General features: G+C 38.0%; 2 protein-coding genes across 8 annotated transcripts in view; one reads left to right on the top strand and one right to left on the bottom strand.

Annotated features, from left to right (window-relative positions):
• WRN (WRN RecQ like helicase) overlaps window positions 1–10,469 on the bottom strand; it is a 123,269-nt gene extending 112,800 nt beyond the window's left edge. For 4 of the 5 annotated variants that reach the window (XM_007174071.2, XM_028164502.2, XM_007174070.2 and 1 more), the window contains exon 1: window positions 9,913–10,061. The gene's annotated coding sequence lies outside the window, so the exon portion shown is untranslated. Of the gene's footprint in view, window positions 1–9,912; window positions 10,062–10,353 lie in introns of those variants that run through there. The other variant, XM_057537149.1, reaches the window with a different exon arrangement.
• A 225-nt stretch (window positions 10,470–10,694) lies between these two features.
• PURG (purine rich element binding protein G) overlaps window positions 10,695–27,667 on the top strand; it is a 34,755-nt gene continuing 17,782 nt past the window's right edge. The window contains exons 1-3 of one of the 3 annotated variants that reach the window (XM_057537154.1): window positions 10,695–10,782; window positions 11,103–11,978; window positions 25,619–26,115. In XM_057537154.1, coding sequence (XP_057393137.1) covers window positions 11,109–11,978; window positions 25,619–25,648 — 900 coding nt within the window. In that variant the 5' untranslated portion in view covers window positions 10,695–10,782; window positions 11,103–11,108 and the 3' untranslated portion in view covers window positions 25,649–26,115. Of the gene's footprint in view, window positions 10,783–11,102; window positions 18,626–25,618; window positions 26,116–27,667 lie in introns of those variants that run through there. The other 2 variants (XM_057537153.1, XM_057537152.1) reach the window with 2 other exon arrangements.

A 27,667-nucleotide genomic window follows, 5' to 3' on the forward strand; every position in this document is an offset into this window, starting at 1 on the left:
CTGAAAATGTAACCTTGCCCTATGAGTTTATCTATACTTAACCAGTATATTGATACTAGCAACTACTTTATATATATATACATATACTGTATAGACACATATACACATGCATATATACACATGCATGTACAATCTATAATTTATTGTAGAAGATACAATATATAAGGTATTCTCCTGTATTCTTTTTGAGAATTCCTTTCTACTTTTCAATGCACTAATAGGAACAGGAGGGGGCAGAGTAAAAAATTTAGGACCAAAGAATCCATGACAAAGCCCTCATTAAATTCCCTAATAAAAGAGGCTTTAATTAATCTATTGCTCGATTTCGGCTAATCTTAATTTCGCTCCAAATAACCCAAGCAAGCAAACAAGAAAAGCTAAATAAAACCACCATTAGCATTTGGTCCAGCCACGGTAAATCACGGCAATTTTAAAAGTAGTGGGATTTTTTTTTTTGAGAGACCTATTTCTTTATAGGCATCTACCAAATTTTCATAACTGTCAAGTATTATGTAATATATAATTTATAATAACAAAGTATAAATTAAAATTTGTATTAATACTCAACTGAAATAAAATACAAATAGAAACAAATAAATACAATAAAATGCCATTAAAATGCTAGCAACAGGGGAAAAGAATAAAAGCCTCTCTCTGTGCTGTGTCACTGTGAGAAGCCGCACTGCCCATAAACCAGGAACATGACTTGACCTGAACTGAATCCATGGCACAGTGAAGTGCTTTATAACTGAATTTCACTATCCAACTGAATAATTCATTATTTTTAATGAATTTCCTCTGTTCTGTAAGTAGCAATAGCCAGTCAGCTAAAATCAACCACTATAAACTGAGAAACTGCAGAGAAAGTTTTCAAGTAAGTCCATTTAAAACTTGCTTAGGCTGCCTATTTTTCCTTTTTATTTTTTACTCTTACTTCATATGGCCTGAGATGAAATTTTATAGGACTCATTTTCAAGAGGACATTGAAGGTTGCCTACCCAGCATCCATTCCACCCTGTACCCTTTGTACAGTACCACAAATTTAATTGAGATAATGACCAGTTACTCACAAAGCCAATGTGCTTCAAGGAAGCTGCCCCTACTACCAGCTCCCATGGAAAATCCAACTGATCTGAATGTAATCCCATTCCCCTTGCCACAATGATGATTCAGAAACTCAGGCCTAAACTCAAGGCATTCCCTTGAATTTCGGTTAAGAATAAAACCTATGATCTAATTCAGGCCAATGAGATACAAGAGAAGGTGTTTAGGGGGTTTCTGAGAATAACGCGTCTTGCTCTTGTAAGAAAGTACCAGAAGAGATGCCCTATATTTGAAAATGGGAAGCCTGGGCCTTCTACAGCCAGTTTGCCACCATGATGGAAGCCAGCTTGAGGACGAAGCCAACACACAGAAGACAGCAAAGATGAGAAATGGAGCTACGGTAGATGGACTAAACCAGTCTTCAAGTCAGCCCTACCTCAGCCTTCAAGTTCCATTTTAATAATAAATTTCCTTATTTGTTAAGCCTGTTTGAATCCAGTTTTCTGTGCTTGCATGCTAATACACAAATATAATTGAAAATAAAAGTATGTGGCCAATCCTTTTCTTTCTTTAACCCCTTATCTTACAAAAAATAAATTATAACAATAAAAAAACTAGCCACACAAAGGATACAATACCAAAAGTTTCATAACTTCACAGAGTTTCAAATCTTTTTAAATCAAAATAAGAATAAAATAACATTAAATAGCAATGTAACAGAAAATTATAACTGTTGGGGAAGTTAGTAAAGTAGTCTTGTTCAGGCTTCAGAGGCGGCACTAGGCCTCTCTCTGAACAGGCAACGACCCTAAAAACTGGCTACGTGCCAAACTGCTGAGCTACATACAGGCCAGCAGGGGTGACGCCAGCACACCCTGTAAATCATTAGGTAAGACAGGGAGTAAGTCTGGGGGCTTCTTGAACCTTGAGGCCCTGGCCAGCCCCCGGGGATTAGAGAACATTCCAAGACTTTCGAGTTAAGACCAAGACATTTATGATAATACCAGGGCTGCAAGTTTGCACGCAGGCTGATTATTATCAGCCTTCGTCCTGGTGCTTATAGTGGGACTCTTTCGTGTAGCAAACTGAAGTCTCACCCGTGGGGTGCACGCACTGCCTGGGGCCTTTTCGCAATTGGGACTCCAGATTGCTGTTCCAGAGACTTCCCAGTGCTGCTTGGATATGGATGTAGGCGCTTCCCCAATTCGGTGATGTATAAACCTCTGTCTTTACTATTCTTTCTTAATTAGTTATACTATTCTTTTCTTAATTAATATACTGTATTCTCGTGTTAATTCAATAAACTCTTTAAATTTTTGCTTAACTTAGTGCCGAGTGGTTATTTTGCCAGCGAATCCTACGAACCTTGAAACCAAAAGTAAGGTTTTTGGCAAAACAATAACATAAATAAATGGGAGTGATATTTAACTTTAGGATGCAAAGTTCTGTACTGAGCTGAAATTCAGCATTGTCAGGTAGAAAGAAAAATGCAGTATTTTACAATAAGACCAATTTAAGTGTGGGAGGACGAGCGAAAGATAAAAATAGAGACAGAGTGAAAAAGAAACTGGAAAATTAATATACAATTCTGAAAGCAACCATAAGTTTACTCAATGCAAATCTTTCATAAGAACTTCAAATTAGCCTATTCAGACAGGGCAAGTTTACGTGAAATGAGTAAAAGGAAAAATCAGCAATCTTGTGATTGTACACCTCCCAGAGGCAAAAGTTATCTTCCAGTCCAATTATCTTACCACCACACTCCAGTGCCTTCATTTCATGAATGAACAGCAAAAGCAGATCAGGTTCCTACTGCCAGGCATGGAAACATTCATTATTAAACAGCAGACTTCCCTGACACTGATGATCTAGCACACAGATAGGGTCCATTGTGAAATACCGTGACATATGTTCAAACATTGCTCATCTGTCCTAGTCACTTTTACTAACCTGGTGTTCTAGCCAAATAATGATTGATGGGTATTCCTTTTGACTTTGCCATATAGTTCTAATTGTTCTGTAAAGAAATACCATGGGCCTGTGCATTATCATTTTCAAAAAAAAAAAAAAAAAAGGATCAGGTGCCAATAGGTGATGTCTCATGCTACACATCAAAATTTCCAGGAGAAGCAACAAACCTCTGATATTTTTTCCAACGGCTCCTGTTATTCCTACCATACACTAGGAAGATCCCATATCTCTACCTTCTCGGCCTCAAAGAGACCTAGAGAGAGGGTGAATCTCTGCCCTGCCCTGAAGAGCTAGCCTATCAGACTAAAGGTGGAAGATCATAAAATGCAGGGACAACAACACTGGACTCAGAAAGAAGCAAAGCCTTAAAGAAGGGAAGGGAGGGAAGGTCACTGGTTCCAATTATTTTGGGGAGAATGTGAAACTATTCTAATTGCTTATTTTCCAATGAAGAAATTATTCAAAAACCATCCTCTTTCTTAATCCTCCCATATATAAGGCATTTATCAAAAAAGAAATAAAATCACCTTTAAAAGAGGCTGACTGCTCTGCTGTGAAGGAGGACACAGGTTGATAAACCTCTATGATCCCCAAGGGCAGTACTGCAGAATAAAGATGGTGTTGATGATAACAATAAAAATGGTGATAATGATAAATAAAAAAAATAGAAAAATAAAAGAGGCTGACTGCTATGACTAACCAACTTTCACATGAGGTAAGCTTAACTCTTATCAAAGAGCTAAAGCCTCCAAAATACTTTTCCCCCAGTATCACTTAGAGGTGATTTGATTTTATCAAATTTTATCAGTTGGACTAAAAGGTTCAAATACTCCTGAGATGACCAGATTCAAGATAAGCATATACAAATTAAGATACTTTTCTATATGCGAGCAAGAATCAGTTAAAAAATGTAATTTATATCTAAACTCAAGTACAGCAAAGGTCTTCCCTGGTGGCACAGTGGTTGAGAATCTGCCTGCCAATGCAGGGGACACAGGTTCGAGCCCTGGTCTGGGAAGATCCCACATGCCGCGGAGCAACTAGGCACATGAGCCACAATTACTGAGCCTGCGCGTCTGGAGCCTGTGCTCCGCAACAAGAGAGGCCGCGATAGTGAGAGGCCCGCGCGCCGCGATGAAGAGTGGCCCCCACTTGCCGCAACTAGAGAAAGCCCTCGCACAGCAACGAAGACCCAACACAGCCATAAATAAATAAATAAATAAATAAATTTATTAAAAAAAAAAAATTGGGAATTGGCCCATGCTATTATGGAGGTAGGTAGGTAGGTAGATAGATAGATATCCCCCATGACTTATCTGTGTTCCTAAATCCAGCCCCTCCTTGTGTGCACTAGATTCCATATCCTCTCATCTAGTCAAGGGCATTTTTCACCTCTCTTCTGCATCATCAATTTCTCCCTCTCTACTAGTCTACCAGAAAAGTCCCAAAGTCCCATCAGTATATAAGCATATGCAATTTTTCCCATCATTAAAAAAATCAAACAAATTTGACTTCGCTAACTGCTCCATTCTTCTTCTCCCCTTTATAGAAAAACTACTCAAAAGAGTCATCTATACTAGCATCTCCATTTCCACTCCTTCCATTGTCTCCACTTCCACTCCTTCCATTGTCTCTTCCCAGTGTTTAAAAGACACTCCACCCCACCAAAAGGGCTCACTCATATCAAGGTTACCAATGACCTTCATGCTGCCAAATCTTACAGTCAGTCCTCATCTGGCTCAACACACCAGCAGCATACGACCCAATTAGTCACACTCACCTTCTTGAAAAACCTTATTAGGCTTCTGTGACAACTTTTGATTCTCCATCTACATCAGTCAGCATTCCTTCTCAGTACCCTTTGCCCATCCCTCCTTACCTCCCCAATCTCCAAACATCACAGAAGATTCAGGTCACAGACCTGGTTGTTCTCTTCTCCATCTACATTCACTCCCTTGGAGATCACATCCAGCCTGATGACTTTAAAATTACCTACAGCACACTGGTGACTTCCAAATTTATATAAACAGCCTAGAGCACTCCTCTGAACTTCAAACTTGTATACGCAATTATTTACTAGATACTTGAATGTCTAATGCACATATTGTACTTAATAGGTATAAAATTTCCCCGAACTGCTCCTTCCATAAATTACAATTCTCAGTAGGTACACCTCCATCCTTCTGATTGCTCATGCCAGAAACCTTAGAATCATCCTTGACTCCTCTCTTCCTTTCACACCTCACATCCAATCTATAAGCAAATATTGTTAGTTTTACCTTCAAAATAAAGCTGAAATCCTACCTCCTATCACCACCTCCACAGCTAAAACCTTGGTTCAAGCCACATTACCTCTTATCTGCTTGCCTCCATAGTCTAGTCTCAAAACAGTAGTCAGAGTGATTCTGTTAAAAGAAATTTCAATTTAAAGGATTATATACCATAACCAAGTGAGATTTATCCCATGAATGCAAAGGTGGCTCAATATAAGAAAATCAATGTAATATGTCACTTTAATAGAATGAAGGAAAAACACATGATCATTTCAACTGACACAGGCATCTGACAAAATCAAATACTCTCTCATGATATAAAAACTCAGAAAACTAGGGATAGAAGAGAATTTCAACACAATAAAGGGGTTTATGAGAAACCCACAGTTAACATCATACTCAGTGGTGAAAGACTGAAAGCTTTCCCCCTAAGATCAAGAGCAAGACAAAGATACTCACTTCCACCAATGCTATTCAACACAGTATTGAAAGTTCTAGCCAGAGAAATTAGATATAAACAAGAAATAAAAGTCATTCAAATTGGAAAGGAAGAAGTAAGACTACCTCTACTCACAGATGACATGATCCTGTATATAAAAAAAAAAAACCCAAAGAATCCACAAGAAACTTACTAGATTTTTTTTTTTTTTTGGCTGTGTTGGGTATTCATTGCTGTGTGCGGGCTTTCTCTAGTTGTAGCGAGTGGGGGCTACCCTTCGTTGTGGTGCGCGGGCTTCTCATTGCAGTGGCTTCTCTTGCTGCAGATCACAGGATCTAGGCGCGCGGGCTTCAGTAGTTGTGGCACATGGGCTCAGTAGTTGTGGCGCGCAAGCTCCAGAGCATAGGCTCAGTAGTTGTGGCACACGGGCTTAGTTGCTACGTGGCATGTGGGATCTTCCCGGACCAGGGCTCGAACCCATGTCCCCTGCCTTGGCAGGCGGATTCTTAACCACTGCGCCACCAGGGAAGTCCCACCAATTCCAAGAAACCTACTAGATTTAATAAGCAAATCCAGCAAAGTTGCAGGGTACATGATCAACACACAAATATAAGCTGTGTTTCTAGGCAACAGCAATGAACAATCTGAAAGGAAATTAAGAAAGCAATCCCATTTACAATAGCATCTAAAAGAATAAAATAAAATATCTAGGAGGTGAAAAACTTGTACACCAAAACCTACAAAACATTGCTGCCAATTAAAGAAGACATTTCATTCATAAAAAAGACAAGTTCGTGACTTGTCTCCGTAACAAGAGCCTGTACTCCACAAGAGAAGCCACCACAATGAGAAGCCCACGCACCGCAACAAAGAGTAGCCCCGACTCGCTGCAATTAGAGAAAGCCTGTGCGCAGCAATGAGGACCCAACGCAGTCAAAAATAAATAAATTAATTAATTTTTAAAAAAGAAGACCGGGCTTCCCTGTTGGCGCAGTGGTTGAGAATCTGCCTGCCAATGCAGGGGACACGGGTTCGAGCCCTGGTCTGGGAAGATCCCACATGCCACGGAGCAACTGGGCCCGTGAGCCACAATTACTGAGCCTGCGCGTCTGGAGCCTGTGCTCCGCAACAAGAGAGGCCAAGATGGTGAGAGGCCCGCGCACCGCGATGAAGAGTGGTCCCCACTTGCCGCAACTAGAGAAAGCCCTCGCACAGAAACGAAGACTCAACACAATCATAAATAAATAAATAAATAAATAAATAAAAGAACGTGAATTTCTTTAAAAAAAAAAAAAAAAAAGAAGACAAGTTTCATTGCAACAAATGGAACAACACCTATGTTCATGGATAGAAATACTTAATATTGTTAAGATGTCATACTACCCAAAGCTACCTACAGATTCAACACAATCTCTACCAAAATTCCAAAAGCCTTTTTTTCAGAAATGGAAAAGCCAATCCTCAGATTCATATGGAATTGGGAGTTCCCTGGTGGTCCAGTGGTTAGGACTTGGCACTTTCACTACCGTGGCCTGGGTTCAATCCCTGGTCAGGGATCTAAGATCCCACAAGCCACCTGGTGCTGCAAAAAAAAAAAAAAATCACATGGAATTGTAAGGGGCCCTGGATAGCCAAAACAGTCTTCAAAAAGAACAAAGTTGGAGACTTAGACTTCCCAGTTTCAAAACGTACTACAAAGCTACAGTAATCAAAACAGTGGTATGGCATAAGATAAACATACAGATCAATGGAACAGAACTGAGCTTCCAGAAATTAATCCTTATATTTCTGGACAAACTACTGATTTTTGACAGAGTGCCAAGTCTATTCTGTGGGGAAAGAAGGAGTTTTTCAACAGACGATGTTGGGCCAACTGGATTACCACATGGAAAAGAGTAAAGTTGGACCATATGCAAAAATTAATTCAAAATATATTGATTCAAATATAACAGCTAAAACTGTAAACCTCTTAGAAGAAGACATAAGGGTAAATCTTCATGACTTTGGATTTGGGAACAAATTCTTAAATAGAACACCAAAAGAACAAGCAACAAAAGAAAAAAAATCCATAAATTGGACTTTATCAAAATTTAAAACTTTTGTGAATCAAAGAACATTATCCAAATGTAAAACGACAACCCACAGAATGGGAGAAAATATTTGCAAATCGTATATCTGATAAGGGTTTAGTAAGAATACACAAAAATCTCCTAAAACTCAACAACAAAAAGACAAACAACTCAATTTAACAACAGACAAAGGACTTAAATAGACATTTCTGCAAAGAAGATATACCGATGGCCAATAAGCATGTGAAAAGATGTTCAACATCTTTAGTCATTAAGGAAATGCAAATCAAAACCACAATAAGATACCACATCACATCACCACCTAAGATGGCTATAATAGAAAGAAAAAGGAAAGCGGAAAGATAAGAGAAGAAAGGAAAACAAAGAAAAGAAAAGGAACAGAAAAAAGAAAAAAAAGAAAAGACAAAAGAAAAAGGAACAGAAAACAAGTTTTTGAGAGGATTTGGAGAAACTGGAACACTTATAACATTGCTGGTTGAACGTAAAATGGTTCCACCACCGTGAAAAACAGTTCTGCAGTTCCTCAAAAAGCTAAACATAGAATTATCATATGATCCAGCAAGTCCACTCCTAGGTACAGACCCAAAAAGAATTGGAAAAAGGGACTCAAGCAGATCCTTGTAAGCCAATGTTCAGTGCACCATTATTCACAATAACCAAAAGGGGGAAAAAACCCAACTGTCTGTCAGCAGATGAATGGATAAACAAAATATAGTATATACACACAACGAAACAGTATTCAGCTATAAAAAGAAATTAAGTGCTAATACATGGTACGACACGGATGAACCTTGAGAGCATTATGCTGAGTGAAATCAGTCCGATGCAAAAGGACCAATATTATATGATTCCACTTGTATATACTACCTAGAATAAGCAAATTCATAGAGAGTATACCAGGGGCTGGGCAGAGGGGGCAATGGGGAGTTATTGCTTAATTAACCAGTTACAGACTTTGCTTGGGGTGATGCAGAAGTTTTAGAAATAATGGTGACGGTTGTAACAGTGAGTGTAATTAATGTCACTGAATCGTACACTTAAAAAATAGTTAAATTAGCAAACTTTGTTATATACATTTTACCACAATTTTTTTTTTAAAGATCATTCAGATCATGGTGTTTCCCTGACAAACCTCTCCAGTAGCTTCCCACCTCCCTCACAATGAAAACCCAAATTTTCAAAATTGCCTACAAGGTCCTACACAATCTGTCTGACTTTATCTTCTACAATTCTCTATCTCACTCTGCTCTAACTTACTGGCCTCCTAGGCTGCTCTTCGGACACACCATGCAGGCTCCCTCAGAGCCTTTGCACTTTCCTTTCCCTCAGATAGCCACAGGACTAGCTCTCTCACTTCCTTCAGGTCTTTACTCAAAAATTACCTTCTCAACCAGGCCTTCCCTGGCCACCTACTGTAAAACTGCAGCTCCCTACCCCCACCGACACTCTTCACCTTCTGATATACCAGGCTTTTGACTCATTGCCTATCTCTCTCCAAAATGCAAACTCCAAAAACGAGCGATTTGTGTTTGTTTTGTTCATTGATGGTATCCCTAGTACCTAGAGCAGCGCTCAATAAATGTCTGTTGAATTAACAAAGGGAGACCACTGTTCAATGGCATGAAAATCTAAATGCCTCACCCCTACAGACCTTCAGCTCCCTAAAAGTTAACACACCGAACTATACAAAATCCTTAGTACTCTGACTTAAAGACCACTAAATTAGCATCCTAAGGATTTTAATATCCTCTTCCATAGGGAGAGTTTTTACATCTTCAAACATATCCAGAAAACAACTCAAATTCAACCAGGGAAAACAAAAACAAAACAAACCATTAAGGATTCGATGCTTTGAGCTCAAAAAATCCAACATAACTTGTTACACTACACAAAATGGATAACTTGTTACACTACACAAAATGGGTTGGGTGCCTGGGAGGTGGAAAGGGAGAAGGAAGATGTCCGTCTCTAAGGAATATCCCACACACAGCCCAGAGGCCTGCTCTGCCGGACTGAGCACCGCCAGTGTCGGAGAAGGCTAGAATGATACCTCAGGGGTCTGGAGGTGGAAGCAGGGTTGGGGAGGACACGTTACCGTGAGGAGAGTCAGTTCAACGGGACTTCTCCTTCAGCTGGACGACTTGTGCAGCGACCCAACAGCATTGCCTGGAACTCAGTCACTCAGGCTGGACACCAACAATTCAATCGACCTTATTCCCGCGGGGAAGAGTCCACGCCGGAGCGTCACGGCGCACACAGCACACGTCACTTCTGGGACACGGACCTTCCCACCCCTCCCTCCGGGGTCCGCCCGCCCCCAGTCCGCCACTCCCAGAGCGCCGCGCTGCAGCCCCTCCCACCCCAGCCCGGCGGGCTACGCGAAACGCATGCGCGGAGGACTCCCGCCGCCGCTGAGCACTCCGGGAAGTGTAGTCTCCTTGTGGGTGCCGGTGGGCCTCCAGAGTCCTACGTCCCGGCGGAACCTGGAGAAGTCAGAACACTCTCGCCACCCGGGTCCTTATCCCCACCTTCACACCTGTCCGGTCACCTCGCGCTCACGCTCCGATCCCACGCGCTGGGCTTCCGTTAGGGCGGGCCCCAGGGGAGAGCGGAGACCGGGTCTTCCCTTCAGCGGGCTGTGCTGGAGGAGGCGGGGCCCACTGCCCACCTCCCACCGCCCCCCTCCCCGCCCCCCTCCCCGCCCCCCTCTCTCCGGCGGGCCGCGGGCCGGTGCCCGAAGAGAGGCGGCGGCCCCCGCAGCAGCCGCAGGAGGGGCGGCGGCGGTGGGCGCCGCAGGAGATGCCCCTGCCCGGCTGCTCCGGCGTGGGGCAGTGCGAGCGGCGGCGGGGGAGCAGGCAGGGGGCGGCGGCTGCGGCGGCTGCAACAGAGGGGCCGAGAGCTGGAGGAGGCGGCGGCGGCGGCCTCGAAGGGCATCGGCGGAGGCGGTGATGGCAACAGTGGTGATGTGAGTGTGGGCTGGCTGGGGCCCCGGGGGCTGTCCAGCCCGAGGCGGGCGGCCCGGCGGCGAGCGGGAGCGGGAGGCCAGGGGCGGCGGAGGGATGATGTGTGCCCGGTGCGGAGCCGGGAGACGCCGCCCGCCGCCGCTGCCGCCGCCGCCGCCGCCGCCGCCGACCGTCCTGGTGCTGCGGCGGCCGGCGCCGCGCAAAGAGCGGCCAGGTGTGGGGTTCCCGGGCAGAGGCTGGGGCAGCGCAGGCCGAGGGGCGTCTGCGATTGTTCTCAACACTCCTCCCCCACCCCACCCGTGTGTCTGTTTGTCACTTGCAGCTGAAGATGGAAAGAGCCAGGCGAAGGGGAGGCGGCGGCGGCGGCGGCCGTGGCCGCGGCGGCAAGAATGTAGGGGGCTCTGGCCTCAGCAAGAGTAGACTCTATCCCCAGGCCCAGCACTCCCACTACCCCCACTACGCGGCTTCAGCCACCCCTAACCAGGCCGGGGGCGCAGCTGAAATCCAGGAGCTGGCCTCCAAAAGGGTGGACATCCAGAAAAAGAGGTTTTACCTAGACGTGAAGCAAAGCTCCCGGGGCCGGTTCCTAAAGATAGCCGAAGTCTGGATAGGGAGAGGCCGGCAAGACAATATCAGAAAGAGTAAACTGACCCTCTCTCTGTCTGTGGCCGCGGAGCTGAAGGACTGTCTAGGGGACTTCATTGACCACTATGCCCACCTGGGCCTGAAAGGCCACCGACAAGAGCATGGTCACGGCAAAGAGCAAAGCTCCAGGAGGAGACAGAAGCACGCAGCACCCTCCCCACCAGTCTCTGTGGGGTCCGAAGAGCACCCTCACAGTGTCCTCAAAACAGATTACATAGAGAGGGACAATAGGAAATACTATCTAGACCTAAAGGAAAATCAGCGGGGTCGCTTCCTAAGGATAAGACAAACCATGATCCGGGGGACTGGCATGATAGGTTATTTTGGCCACACTTTGGGCCAAGAGCAGACTATCGTACTCCCAGCACAAGGGATGATTGAGTTTCGGGATGCCTTGGTTCAGCTCATTGAAGACTATGGCGAAGGGGACATAGAAGAACGCAGAGGTGGAGACGATGACCCAGTCGAACTCCCAGAGGGGACTTCTTTCAGAGTGGACAATAAAAGGTTCTACTTTGATGTGGGCTCTAATAAATATGGAATTTTCCTGAAGGTAAGTGAGGTGAGGCCACCTTACCGTAATACTATTACTGTTCCATTCAAAGCTTGGACAAGGTTTGGGGAGAATTTTATCAAGTACGAAGAAGAGATGAGGAAAATTTTCAACAGCCATAAAGAAAAGAGGATGGATGGCAGAAGGGCCAGTGGTGAAGAGCAAGAATGCCTCGACTAGAATGAAATTGAACTCCATCAGGCAAAAGTTAAAATCATAAATTGGCTAAAAGTACTGATCCATAATCATTTGAAGAAATTTTTCCTCTTTTTTGGCCCTTTGTTATGAGTAATACCTCTAGTAGTTATACTTCAAGGAGTCTGATTCTCATGTTATGTTATCCATAAAACACTATAATTCTTATGGGAATTTCAACCTTCCCAGAGCTAAATAGTTTAGCTGCTTCAGCTGCTCCAGACTATTGAAGTATGCAAATCAGCACAAAGTGTGACATTCTGACCTTCTAGATACCATAACTAAGATTAACATTGCAGTATGACATAAGCCTAAAAAAAGATACATATACCTAATATGTAAGTGTGAATTTCTATTTAACAAGTTCCCCCAAAAAAGTATTCCATTCCTACTTCATTAAAAGCTGCTAGGATTACCTGTAGGACAGTTACCACAGAAACAGAAACTGACTTCTATTATAAATATATTTATTTACAAAAGTACGAGTAGAAGTATATTAAATGTCCATTGGGTAACTGAATATTAAACAGTACCATTAAAGAATCGAATCTTAGAGTTACTATAGTATTCTATAATTTCAAATTTTGTGGTGACCCTACAGTTTATACTTGCCATATCAATGCCATGAGAGAGTTTCAATTGGTTATTCTAAACTAGTTACAATCCCATCTTCACCTCTGATTATTGTACCATATATTATTATTGACTTTCCAAAGTTTCAGGAATTACTTTTATGTCACTGTTGCGTGGGAGGCTTTGCTATGGAAATCTTGATATTTTAGCTTTTCATGCTAATTTGAAGGTTGTGAGAGGTTCTTTCCCAAAATACATCATGGACTCAAGGTGTTATATTTTATGCTGCTGCTTTAACACTGTTTCAGAAGGGTTGGTGCACCAGTTACCTGATATAAAAATAATCTGTAATAATATATTTTAGTAGCACTTTTGCAGTTGCTACCCTGAAGTCCATTTCAACACTTCCAGTATAAACCTGACTTTTAAAGGTGTTTTAATTCCAGGAAAAAAAAAAGTTTTTTTCTAAAAAGCATTTAGAATAAATGTACAATTTCAGCCTGGAAAAATATAATTTGAAGATTGGATATAAACATATTTGAAAGAATAATTCAGGCATTTTTCCAAGGTGCTCTTTATGATACTTTACACAAGGTTTACTTTACACAAGACTCACCCACTTACTGGTATTAAAAATTACTTTCCAGGAAGTGCCACAGCAATCTTTCAACACCTAAGCAATTTTTTAAACAAGTGGATATAATGTATATGTGTACCAACCCACCCTGTATTAACTGACTGAAATTTTATCTGTTGAGCTGCATTTTATCTGAAAGAAATTACTGTCTTTTATCTTGGCTTTATTCACCTCCCACACAATGAGTCCATATAATCATGTTTAAAAGCCAGACACTGATTTCAACCCCCAAATATAGCTCTCATTGATGAGCGCTGGCTGCCTGGATTGAGTTCAGAATGTAGCTCTTCTTTTATATGCTATAAGTAATTCACAATTATTTTAACAGTTGTTTTTCCTCCAGAGGTTTGTCCCCAAATACACTTAAGTAAGGTCACTAAGAAAACTTTATGATATGAATTAAGAAAATTAATTTCACTGATTACGTTACTTAAGAACAAGCAAGCAGTAACCTAGACATACATACAGGTGTTGGCTTACTGATTGTATTTCCAGTTTCCTCAAGTAGTATGAAGGAATCTCCCCAGTTCATTATAATTGTGGGCCATCTGGATCACTATGGACCAGCTGAAGGTTAGAAGATGGTGTTAGGACTAGAGTTAATAGCTCATGGAGGGTGTTGAGACTCTAAAAGTAGCAAGGATCTTTAAACAGTCCTCACTGTAAAATAACTATTCTAGGCTTGATAAAAAGTAGTTTTGGGGTATATGAAGGAGTGGTGTACACTTGAATTACTGTACTACTGATTGCTTTGCTGCCCATCATAGTGCCTATTAATAATAATCAACCTGTCAGATTTTGGCAAACTGGAGCTGTGAATATTCCAGTATTTGAGTGTTCCTATCACTATTGCTGTGACTGTATACTCTCTCTTAAAACCTTCCCTTCCAAAATATTTATATCTGTTAAGTCTAAATAATTTCCTTCTTGGTTTTTAGTCTGGTAAGGTTTGAGTGTATATATGTATATATATATATACACACACACACACACATCTATGTGTGTGTATATATGTGTGTTATATATATATACATACACACGATACAATGTCAGACTTAAATATCTTTAACTCATTGTATATAAATATTATTAGTTTAATTTTGCATTAATAATTTAAGTGAAAAATTGGTTAGGCAGCCAAATTTTCTACATTGTATGTATACTTCAGAGTTTTTACCATCTCAAAGCTACAAACTGGATAGATGCATATGTACCGGCAGTTGAATATACTTTAGAATCATGAAGCCTTCTGCCAGTCCTTTTGTTTCATTTTTTTCAAAGTTAATGTTCACCGAAAAATGAAATGATGCTGTGATTTTTTTTGATACTTAAAATTTCCAGTCATTCATTAGCCATAATCAAATAAGATCCAGTCCAAAACTCTGGTATTAGGACATGTATTGAGATGTATCTTATAAAATAAGCTACTATTCTTATCTGTGCAATATACATTTTATTTATTGTCATTTGTAACATAAATGGAGCTGCAAGTGTACATGGTACTCTTCAAAATAATAGGATCCCTGCCTTGAAGACATAAAACTCTTAAGGCAACTGGATGTTAGAAGTCAAAAAGTGAGCATTAAAGTTAGTAACCAAAATTACTAGTTCACTATATAATTCTAAAACACTGATGATGTTTGCACATAATAATCCAAGCATAATGTGGTACAGACTCAAAACTGTAATAATATAAGCTGATAGTATGAAATTTGGAAACGGGTCCCTCATAATCGTTGGCAGTGTGCTCCTACCAATTGAAAGCAGCACTAATCTGTTGCTTATATGCAAAAGGTGCAATGTATTATAAAAGTATTAAACTTCTGCCACATTTTATAATTTTCCTTGTTAAAGCCCCAAACTGCCATGTCCCTTAAACTTGAGTCAAACACAAGCTTATTTGCACTAAAGAGCATGGCCAAAAAATAAATGACAGGGTGGAAAAGCTAATTGGAACCTCTTGAAATAATTGGTTCTAATGGGAGAATTTCACATTTGTCTATTTGAAAGCTATATGGTCCAGGCAGACAATCTGTCAGTTCACTAATTTAATAATGCACTTTACCTTTTGTATATAAAAGATGTACATTTATGCCACTTGACCGGTGGGATGTGTTTCAATAACTATGTAGTTAGAATCTGTAGGGTGAGCTCTTGCATGCATACGTTTGTGTTGGAACTGCTGTAGTAACAAGTTTCCATTAAATCAGTGTAATGGAGAAGGGTAGAAGATGTTTCTGAAGCAAATCCCAATACATTTAACAAAGAATTTTAAAGTAGAGTTCATATTTGTATTCTTCAGGACTAGAATCAATAAAAAACTATTTCTAGCCCAGGTTAGTATTACAGTTGAGATTATATCTAATTGAGATTCCCCATAATACCCTGAAAATTAATTTTGGGAATTTGTGCAGACAAAATAATTTTTAACAATTCTGTTTCATTGTTGATGTGTGTTTAAATTAGTAATGAAAAGACAGTGCATGATACTGTATTAGAATTAAAAGTATGATTGGCTGATATGGCATCGTTAAGAAAACACCCAGACTAAAGAAAGTTCAAATTAAGGAAATGCAAAGAGCCTAAGAACAATTGCTAAAATAAATATGATATTATTTCAAAACTTGCAGAAGAACTAACTTTCACCAACCAAAAAGGGTATTAGGGGACTTAGTGTATCCTTCCATCCTGCAAACTTCCTAAGATATACATTTGAAAACTAGATAATTGTTGCTTAATAATAGGTTGTATGTACTTTACTAACAACACTGTGTACTAACAATTCATCAAGAGTATACTATATTTACTGCATTCATTTTATATTTGTGGATAAGAATACATTATATATAGTGATCCTATCTTAATATAATCATGTATTTATATTGTAATTTTGCAAATATTTTCAGTAAAATAAACATTTATCTGAGCTGCACAATTTGAAGAGGATGAAATTGGAATACACACTCAGACACTCAGTTTTAATAAGCAGCTACCATTGAAAGTTGATGTATGTACTATCATTCCTTTAGAATTTGTTTTATGGTTTATTTTAATACTTAAGTAAATAGGACTTAATTGCAAATTTGAAGTAGTGTTCTGGAAATAATTTTTTCATAAGTGTGAGATTTTCTTTTTTCCTGCTTATTTCCAAATGTCTTTCACTGGAACTATTTGTAAAATCTTATTCCAAGCTTTATGTAAGAGCTTTGCTTAGTCATCACATAGTTTGAAGTTTCTCTTTTACCAAAACACCAAACATCTTTGGCAGGATAAAATCTAAAGTAAACCACAAAGAGAATTTAAAATTGATTCTATGCCAACAGAATAATACAGGTATAATATTTATCACTGCCAAATAAGATTCTTAAAATCTTTCTGGAGTTTCCTTAAAGATTTCTTGAATTTCATAGAGAAATATTGGCTCATGGCTAGCCCATTAGAGGAAGAGAGTAGGGATGTTAGTATGCTGTTGAGACAATCCATAGTCCACAATACTGTAGCAGTGAGGTACAGGGAAAATGTGTTTTTCCCAATTTCACGTCTTGTGAAAATTGAGTTTTTAGATCACAGTTACTCTGTCATACCCAAATTTATGTAGAAAAACAGTTTATGTGTTAGTATATTTTCTTGTATAATGTTAAAAAAAATAATCTTTTTTTCCTTAATTTGACATGATTTTTTAAGTAATTTAAATTTATTTAGTCAATATTTTTAAATAAGGAAAACATGCATATAGTACAAAATTTAAATGGGCCAGATGGGTAGACACTGAAATGTAGCAACCAGTGTTACCAATTTCTTGTGTCTCCTTCTAGAGTTACTCTGCATATACAAGCATATGTATTATATATACAGATATTCTTCTTAAACATACAGTTGAAAACATACCGTATACACTTTCCTGTACCCAGTAGTATCAATTTTAGATCTGTTATTATAAGTGAATTTTGTCCTCTTTTACCTAGATACCATACTTGATCTAGTTACCATAGATCAATTAAATGCATAGATAGTTACATTTAATTTGAACTATTTATGACACCAAGGGAACCTCAAGGAAATTTCAAATGACTCCCATTGGAATTTACTCAAAATGCAAATATATGTATATATCAATTTTTAAATGTATAAATATTCAGTTTCCTGTCCCTATTCAAAACCACTTTGCCCTCCTAGCTCCCCCTCTTCCTTCCCTCAAAAAAGTATTGGTCTTTTTCCTGAGGTAATACAGTTCAGGATGTTAAGTTATTTACCCAAAGTTTATTTTAGATTAACTGTGTCCTCTAATGAAAAACACCCATGTTTAAAAGCTTTAATAAATCATCACTGTTAGTCAGTTTTTACTATTTCTGTTACTATTATTTTTATCCAAAGACCTTGCCATTGTAAGAGTAAATGAGTACTAGAACCATAGCAAAAGGTTATGATCCTGCTGAAATCTTTTGATTTATTAACATGAGTGTTTATAATGAGAAAAAGTATAGTTATTAATGAATAATTCATTTAGCATTTTGTCAAATCCAAGACTAAGCAAAGGGATAACACTACTTCTGATTATTTAAAGCATTGATTCCCCATTGAGGGACCCAGAGTCCGTCAGATTTCCTTGGGACCAAGAGGTACTAAGATGATTTGGGAAAAGATTAAAAACGTAAGGGCTATGAGGTTACAAGTACAACTAAACCATCTCTATTTTCTGCTGTAAGAATATAAAATAGCAAATATAATTGTTTGAAAATGAAATTAGCGTAATTACTATTCCTGAAAATATAAACAAAGTTGCTTTAATAGTTCCCCAACCCCTCCCCCTCAAAAGTCATAGTTCTCTTTTCATTCACATCAAGGAGGCACTTTAAGGTCATTTTTCTAATAACCACCAAGAAAAAATTATTATCTGAAAAATTAAAGGTCCCATACTTGAACCCTGAAGGGTCCTATATAGTTATGAATTAAAGCAACCAATTAAGAGTATGTGGGTTGAGAAAGAATTTCTCAAATTAAAGAGTATGTGGGTTGGTGTGTGTAAACTCTATGAAAATGTTAAAAGGTTTAAAAATTAAAGCATTGAAAAAAAAAAATTAAAGCATTGGTTTCAACTTTAGAATAATATCTCCATAATTGATGGCATGATTTTCTGTTTGTAACATGGAAAAAGTGTTGTTAGAAAAAAAGATTCTCTTAAACATATATTTTTAAAGCATAAAAGAGTTTGCTTCTTTTATTTTAGTGATGAATAAATCATTATCCTTTGCAGAATCCGTAACATTGGTAAAGATCACCAGGTATTTACTTGTTGAAGCTTAAAATGGTTTATAGGTATTGTTCCTTATTTAAAGAGAGGGATCAAAAGGAAAGTAGTTCACCTTCAGGAAGAGTTTTGCTTAAATTTAGGCTAAAAAAATTAATTTTCCATCCTTAAGGAGTTTCCCATGTTGGTGCTTTCTGGTAAATTGTTTTCCAAACTTTACCTTCTTTGGAATATCCTTTGTGAGAAATTGCATAGTCTTACTGAGGCCAGTGGCATCTACCAATAAATAAAAGCTTATTGGTAATGAATTAGTGCTGCTACGGTGAGGTTAGTTTGTAATGTGAATATGAAGAAAATACTCATTTAAGTGGAATATACGGTTTCTTCTTTAGTGTTGACTTTTTTCTAAGATTGAATAGGCATTGTCTGTACTTTCATTTTACCCCTTTATACTTAGTTTCTGTGTTATTCTATTCCAAGTATTCATTGTTCCCAGGAAATATTAGGAGTAAAGAAAAGAGAAAGTAATCCCTAAGAAAAGTGTTCATAGTATTTAAAAGCTAGATTCGCTCAAAGTGTAAAATTGGAGGGAAAGTGATTTTGTTGGTTTTAGTCTTTATCAGAATAACGGTATAAATCTGATTACTTTATTTGATCTGATTAGAGGCCAAATGTCTTTATCTGAGACGCCTATATTTGGAAATATTCAGTATTTTATTTTTCTTAGAACAAATGATTCTGTAGGATAATACTCTTCTTCAGGATTTTATTTATGATTTGTTGTGGATTTGATGAAGTTGTTGCCTAGAGGCGGCAAATATAAAAGAAGAAATAGAGAAGAGAAAGGTGGTGGCTGATTATTTTGCTTGCTTATAACAAAAGAAATCAATCTAATAGAAATGAGATAAACAAGTCATTCTCAAAACTAAATCCCTGTTTACTTAACCTTTAAAAGAGCCTTTGAGAAAGAATAATAAGACCTAATTCTGCCAGCATATGGCCTGACCCTGAGCAAATCATTTCACTTTTGTTGGGTGGTTTCCTTATATGAAACATGAACAAGATTGTACTAGAAGCTAGGGTTCCCTCCTACTCTAAACTTCTTAAATTCTGTATTAACAGAATGTGAAAGAAAAAATAGAAGAATAATACCCGGATTAGAAAGTATGAGTAAGAGATTCTCTCTTTTTATTAAAAACAACTATAATAATGCACCAACCTGTGATGATGCCCAAAAGAACATGCAGAAGTGTTAGTTTTATAACACATGTACCTCTCTAGCCACACAATAAAATTTTGTTCCTAGTCCTAAGACCAAATTGTTATATACTTACTATATAACTATCCTATGCTTTAATTTTTTTTTTTTAAAGGATTTTCTTATTTATTTATTTATTTATTTATTTTTGGCTGTGTTGGGTCTTCGGTTCGTGCGAGGGCTTTCTCCAGTTGCGGCAAGCGGGGGCCACTCTTCATCGCGGTGCGCGGGCCTTTCTCTATCGCGGCCCCTCCCGTCGCGGGGCACAGGCTCCAGACGCGCAGGCTCAGCAATTGTGGCTCACGGGCCCAGCTGCTCCGTGGCATGTGGGATCTTCCCAGACCAGGGCTCGAACCCGTGTCCCCTGCATTAGCAGGCAGATTCTCAACCACTGCGCCACCAGGGAAGCCCGCTTTAATTTTTTTAAAAAATATTTTTCTTATCTATATGAAGTCTCATTTTTTGGAAGTAGCATCACTTATTTTATAATCATTTTCTATATTGCATGTGACAAAAGAATTTTTAAAGTTAACATCACTTTCTGAAATGCCATTGTTCCTGAAATAACCATAAATTACATTGCTAAACAATACACTGCAACTATCATTGCATTGGTCCCCGAGAATCAGGTCCTTCCTTTGACCCCAATTTCCTTGGTCCTTTTGAACATCCTATGTTACAAATCACGACATTTAACAAAGAAAATCAAGAACGCTGAACTTCGCACAATATAGTTTTGCTATAGAGGACCCTACCCTACTAGGGTGTGCAAAGATAAAACATAATGAGTTTGTTTGTTTATTTGTTTGTTTTTAGCCTTGAGAAACTACAGAGGTTGATGATGAGAGGGGAGGAGAAGCATCACACAGATTTTTGTCTCAGAGGCATTTACTTAGGCATCCCAGTCCTCCAGTCATTGGTGCCACCACCACTGTCAACAGAGGGGATTTTAAGAGTGACACCTTTCTCCCTAAACCTGTCTTTTGGATGCCTATTTCTTTATCAAAGACAGTGTTTATGGGCAAGGAAAGCATATTTTGAAGTGCATGTATACATGTGTGTTTTGTCAATTTCAAAAAATAATAATAATATCTGTGCACATAAAATTTGATTGCAGAAACGTTTAATAAAACAGTCTTTAGCCTGGTGGTGGTTCACACTAGCCATCTGATCAACAAATTCTATAGAGTGAATTGGCTGTTGTAGAAGTTTTTTTCCTCTCTTCTCTTTCTCCTCAAATAGCAGATCCATTTTAGGTTCTTGATTGCTTCTTCTTCAGTGTAGTTTTAAATCTAAGTGGGATGGGAGGGACTAATTTAGTTTGGCAGTCCTTTACCCTGGCCATTTTGTAGAAATTTTCCTCAGTTTCCCATTTCAAACACTCCAAGCAACCTTACCAAAAGAACACACCTAAGTGACAAAATCACCCAGCAAATAAAACAACAGAATCATGAGATAATGACTTAGGAATACAAGACACCTACTGTGTACACACCTAGTGTGTATCACACCTAGCGTGATAACTTTCCTTATCATTTGCTAATTTACTTCAGAAACTGTATTTTATTTCTAGGTCCTTCAGACTAGCAGTGTGATTTATACCAATGATTGTCAGTCTAGAAATTTCAATAGGGTAAAATAGTCTGAAGGTTCAGTTGAGTTATTATGGGATTTTATCTATCACTGTTGAGTAAATTCCCCCAAAAGGGTAAACCATGCTATCATCAGGGGTAAAAATAGAATTCTAAAACCCCATCACTCATAAATAACCTCCGTCCCTGTTTTTTCCTCCCTTCTGTACACTGTACCCTGTTGAAAGTGGTTGAGAACACTAATTTCTCCCACTACTACCTTAGCCCCACTCCATCCTATTTATTTGTTCAGATGACTATTGAAACACTATAAAGAAAGACTAAAGCTGATCTTTGAAAATTTATAAATTGCCCTATGAACTACACTTTGGACTCTAAGAAAGAAGGGCTCCTGGTTCACTTTACTTAACTAATTTCAACACTCTTAACTGTACTTTCTGTATAACAGTTTAAGATGAATAGAAAATATTTCACTTGGGATGATATGGCCTAAAGGGGCAGTTACTCCTACTTTTCAGTACATAGTAGGTCTTCAGAAAATATTTTGACTAGCATGATTGACAGGTCATTTCAGAAATGAATTTAGCCTCGAGGAAAATTGCACCATGACCATTTTTAAATAGAAGGTGGTAACAAAAGGAAGAGTCAATCAAGATTTATCAGTACTAATAACTATTACTTACTGAATACCTACCATGTTCTAGGCTTTGTTGGGCCCCTTATATCTACTATTTCTAATCTTCGTATTATCCCCATTTTAATATAATTTTCCAGAGGTTCAGAAATTGGTTCTGTGTTTCAGAATATAATATATTTGAATCCTTACTGGCACCAAGCCAAAGACTGTGCTCAGTTAGACCAGACTGCCTCTAAGACTTACTCTGAGATTTAACTCCCAACTAATAAAGCACAATCAACCCCAGCCACCACTGTAAATAAATCTGCCTCTGATTACTGGGCTGTATGGTGCTAATAAATCCAATTTATTTGATTTTTAGTATAGCTTACAGATTGAACCTCTAATCCCAACCAACTATTTCAAGTAAGTGTGAATAATTTTTTAAAGGGATCAGATGATGAGAATATAGATGATTATCCCAATTCTACCCTAAGGGCATAGAAGAGACAAATTACTGTTCACAGTGGGTCTACAAGTTAATTTTTCATGAAGCGAAGTCAACTGGTTATGTTAAAAAAAATCTTATCAATATTGGTGAGAGTTTTACTGGGTGATTTTTTTTTTTTTTGCAACTTTTTCTGCCATCCTACTCCTTCTGCATTATTCCATTCATTTTCATATTTTAATTACCACGTTTCCTCTTTTTTTTTTTTTTCCTTACCTCCAGAGGGATAAATTGTGATGACTGCCCTGTTTACAGATCCACATTTTTCTCCATTACTCTAGGGCTGTGGTTTTCAAACTTTAGGGGAATTAAGAATCAGCTAGAGGGTTTGTTAAACCAGATTGCTGGCCCCTACCCCTAGATTTTCTGTTCCTTAGTTATGGGGAGTGAAGAGAGGACCAAGAATTTTTGTTTCTGATACATTCCCAGGTGACCCCATGCTACTGATCTGGGGACCACACTTTAAGAACCAATAATCTAGGCTGATGTGATTTTACCTTAGCTACAAAAGATAATAAAGCAGAAACTTGGGTCAAAACAACTGTAGCATCTTGGTAGGAAAAAGATTCAGTGCTACTCATTCTGCTTTGAGAAATTTACAAATCTTAAAACAAGCAACCTTTTTTTTATAAATTGACTAGAGGTTAGGTAAAGAATTATTTTCCTCTCTTTTTTACCCTTTCATTACATTTAATAACGCTTATTAGTTCCCTCTGATTTTTTTACAGCTATCTTGAGATAATTCTGATAGGAATTAACAATTATGAATCCTTATATGAAAAGTTTAGCTTTCAAATTTATGGAGACTGAAGCATATTTTTAATTTATTAAATAACTGTGGTGTACAAGTCTTACTAAAGGAAAGTGAATAATTTCTGTACTCAAGAATTGTTAATACAAGTTTTAGTGAATATTAAGTATTAGGACTTGAAGGGACCTTGGAATTAGTTTAGCCCCTTAAATTTACGTTTTGTGACATACTCCATGTAGCTCAAATGGTTCATAATTACTAAAATAGGCTAAGTAAACAGAAAATAAAGGTTAAAGCTTAAAATGCTGCTTGGCTCTTAAGATATATGTGGATAGAAATACATAAATTTCTTTTAAAAGCATGTAATATTTTCACTGCCTTCCTGTGTCCTATCTATATGCATAGGATAGAGGAATTATATATATACTATCGTATATTTGTGGTACTTTTTTCTAATTAACAATTGGACCCATTGATTTAAATTTAGAGATACTTCACCCACTCATTGAGAATATTATTTGAAAACATAACTAACATATTTAAGAATAATTTATGTTTGCCAACCTGAAGAGATTCTATAATTAATGTGTTGATCATAATTAACAAAACCATATTTTATATATAAATCTGTATAATTAATATATATGACTACATAGCCACTTAACAGCTATCATTTTAGTGGATCACATCCTATCAGAAACACTAAATTAATTCACATATAGACACTTGGCAGTTCTGCAAGTTCATTAACTTCTATTTCCAACTTCAGTGATTAGTGCTCCAAAAACAATGAATGAATTCCTAATTTTGAAAAAGATTCACTGCTGATGTAACAGAAATACTCAACAACTCAAAAGGATCATTACAGGTGGTGTAACTTTTTTTTAATATTCTCTATCCTGTTTGTATTATAGCAACAATTAAAATTTTAGGTTTAAAATATTTGTCTTAGAATTATAATCTGAGTAGGCTTCAGACAGAATAGAGATTTATAGAAGATTCACCTCAATATGAGGACTAGCTTCAAAAAGTAGTGTTACCCCCACCCCTGTTATTGGAATTATTTAAGGCAGAGACTAGACATACACTTAGTGTAGGATGCATAAAGGGAATTAATAAATCAGAAAAAAAATTGGATTGTTATTACTTTGAAAATTCTTTTCAACTCAGAGAGAATTTCTTAGGAATAATACTTAGAACTTTTGCATTCAGGTCTTCTGTTAATTTACCAGGTTTGATAAAGAAGTGTGATTTCAATTTTTCTAGTATTATTCTGAAAAGAGAAAAAGTTTATCACTTCCTCGCACCCCTTGTTATTGCAAAACAACATAAGAACCAGTTTTCAAATTTTCATGAGCTTTACTACTTAAATGAATTAGTTAAGACAAGTTCCATGAAATTTGCGCTACAAAATGAAGTATAGCATATAATTTTTAAAAGAAATGTTTCACTTTTAATCATTCTTTTCAGAAAGGATTATATGAAGGAATAAGTTTAGTATTTATATTGCTGTTTCAAAAGTACCTTCTACAGGTTTATTTGGAAAGATGTAAGTGATAGTATGGTAAATTGGAAAACCAAATTATTGGATATTATCCAATGAAGGTTTTCTTCATAAAAATCCGGAATAAATTCTGTTTAAAGGTTGAAGCGAAAAAATAATATTTTCACTCTTCATTTTTTTCTTGCACTACTAATTTAAGATGGAAAGAAACCATAAAGTTTACTAATTTCATCTCAGATAATCTGTATTAGAGGTCAGGTTTCCAAGTAAATTGATTACTGTTGCAAATAATATGTGATTCTCTCCTGGAGAGTTTCAAGGCTTTGTAAAAGGCAGAAGGGTAGTTGCGGCAATAATATCTAAATTCACGGATCTAGCATGAATCAGTATGAAACTCAGTTCTCACTTGGAGAGTCCACTTTTTTCTTGTCATTTCTTCAGTTGTTTCTGCTTTCTTTGATTCTGTAACATTTCCAAATTTCAAAAGGACAACTAATAATACCTTCAAGAAAGAGACCTGAGTACGTTGAAATATATTACACCAAAGTCTATAAACTATATCTGTATTATACATTTCTAAATATTTAGCTAAGTAAATTTTACTCCTCTACAGAAATATTGTGTGTGTGTGTGTGTGTGTGTGTGTGTGTGTGTGTGTGTGTGTATAAAATTATGAAGAGAGACCAGTTCTTTCTGCATCCCCTTCCATACCCTGGAGAAGTAACAACAAATTTGTTTCATCTTGTTTGTTACTACAGTTGATTGGCTGCCCTAAAGTGCGGTGTTGAGAATTTGAAATCTGCATCTAGAGGGAAAGAGAGAAGAACAGCATTCATGCCAAATATTTGCTATTTGTCATCTCTGCTTTAGAGCTATAATGTTCTCATTGTAGTTCTGAAAATTTCAAGCTTAGCCAGACAGCTGGCTCTTGGAGCACAAACTGTCTTGTGACTCACCTAGGAATATGTCTCTTCTAATACTTCAAAGAGATGGGGTTTTTTTCCTTCTTGGCCGTGTTGCGCGGCATGTGGGATCTTAGTTCCCTGACCAGGGATCGAACCCACGCCCCCTGCAGTGGAAGCGCTGAGTTTTAACCACTGGACCGCCAGGGAAATCCCCAAAGAGATTTTTTTAATCCAATGATCCCTCCTTTAAAACAGCAGAGAATCTCTTCTGTGCCTCTGAAGAACTCAAAGAACCATGGCCATGATGATGTCATCAAGAATACCCTTCAGCATTAAACTCTGTATTTACCTTTAATGAGTTCTAACTTCCATTAAAATGACAACAGTTTCTCCTTTTCAAATTCAGCCCAGTCATTCTCAAACATTAGTGTACATAGCAATTAAAAATGCAGGCTTGGTCCTCATCCCCAGAGATTCTGATTTTGTTGGTCCAGAGTGGGGCTTGAAATTGGCTCTTTCTCATTCTGATACAGATGGTCTGGAGGTCATTTGTTGTCATGGTCTTAGACTTGCATCCTTTCTCCCATATCATTTTTCTAGCTGGAATTACTTAAATTATAATACTGTCAGCCATAACACCATGGGAAGATAATTTTTTGATTATGCTATTAACAAGTAATAGCTACGGCTCACTAAACTCAGAGAGGCTGAATACACAAATCCAAATATTTAAGATTGTGTACTATCATATTGGCTAGCTTTCTGGGCAGTGATCACTGGGAATGCCAGTTTTCCACCACCTCCTAAATTCAAATTCAAACTACTTGACATATAACCACTGGTTGCATACTCCCCACATTTCACAACCAAAACATTCTGAGTCTTTCCAGCCTGAATCAAGTCCATAGGTAATTTGTCTTTTGCCTTCTCACAAGTTGACCCTCAGAGTCTTGAATGACTTTTCTCAACCTTTTTTTTCAGATAGAAGTTAAAGTTTAATAGAAGTAGAAAATATATCCTTAATCAATCTGAATGCCTCACTTCTGATCTTGTTCAACTTTTTTGTGTGTGTTTAAAAGAGCACATAACAAGAAATTTGCTATCTTAACCACTTCTAAGTATACAGTTCATCGGTGTTAAGTATATTCACCTTGTTATACAACCAATCTCCAGAACTTTTTCATCTTGCAAAACTGAAACTCTATACCCATTAAACACTCCTCATTCCCCCATCCCCATCCCCTGGCAACACCATTCTAGTTTCCTCTCAACCTTACTTTTCAATAAGCAAGATATCTTCTGAACCCTTCTTCCACCAATAATGGGTTTATAATTATTGCCACCTAGCTCTCCAAGTAGAATCCTGATAGCTTGTATTGTTATAATTGTCATGCAAAAAGATTTACAATTACAGGGCAATGGTGCTTATATTAAGAGCCCTTTATAATCTTTGGGTGACTGAATGAAGGGCATTTTATCCTGGAAGCTTTCCACTGATTTACAGGGAAAGGTAGCACTTTATTCCTCCTGAGACCTAGGGGACTCCAAATGGAATCTTTGTGCCTGTTTGTGGCAGGTTTGAGGTTAGAGTTACCAGGGCAATTAGGCTTAAATCCTGGAATTTCCTAGACTTTTCCTATGTACATTCTAGGATTGTTTTCTCATTACGTATATAGTAGTATAGTAGATTGGAAACTTTTCTGGTGTTTGACAGTGTTGATGTTCACTAAATAATTTCAGAATCTTCCCTTAGTACAGTATGAAACTGCTTAGCTTTAAGTAGCTTCATTAGAAACATAATTTGGGAGGACTAGCCATAAATAATAATGCATTTTCTGCAAATGAAGTGTTTCAAACGCTGTTTTCAAAATCAATGGCAGTTGAGAAAAAACCCAACACAAG

This window comes from Balaenoptera acutorostrata, chromosome 21 (assembly GCF_949987535.1).
Source record: "Balaenoptera acutorostrata chromosome 21, mBalAcu1.1, whole genome shotgun sequence".
NCBI lineage: Eukaryota > Metazoa > Chordata > Mammalia > Artiodactyla > Balaenopteridae > Balaenoptera > Balaenoptera acutorostrata.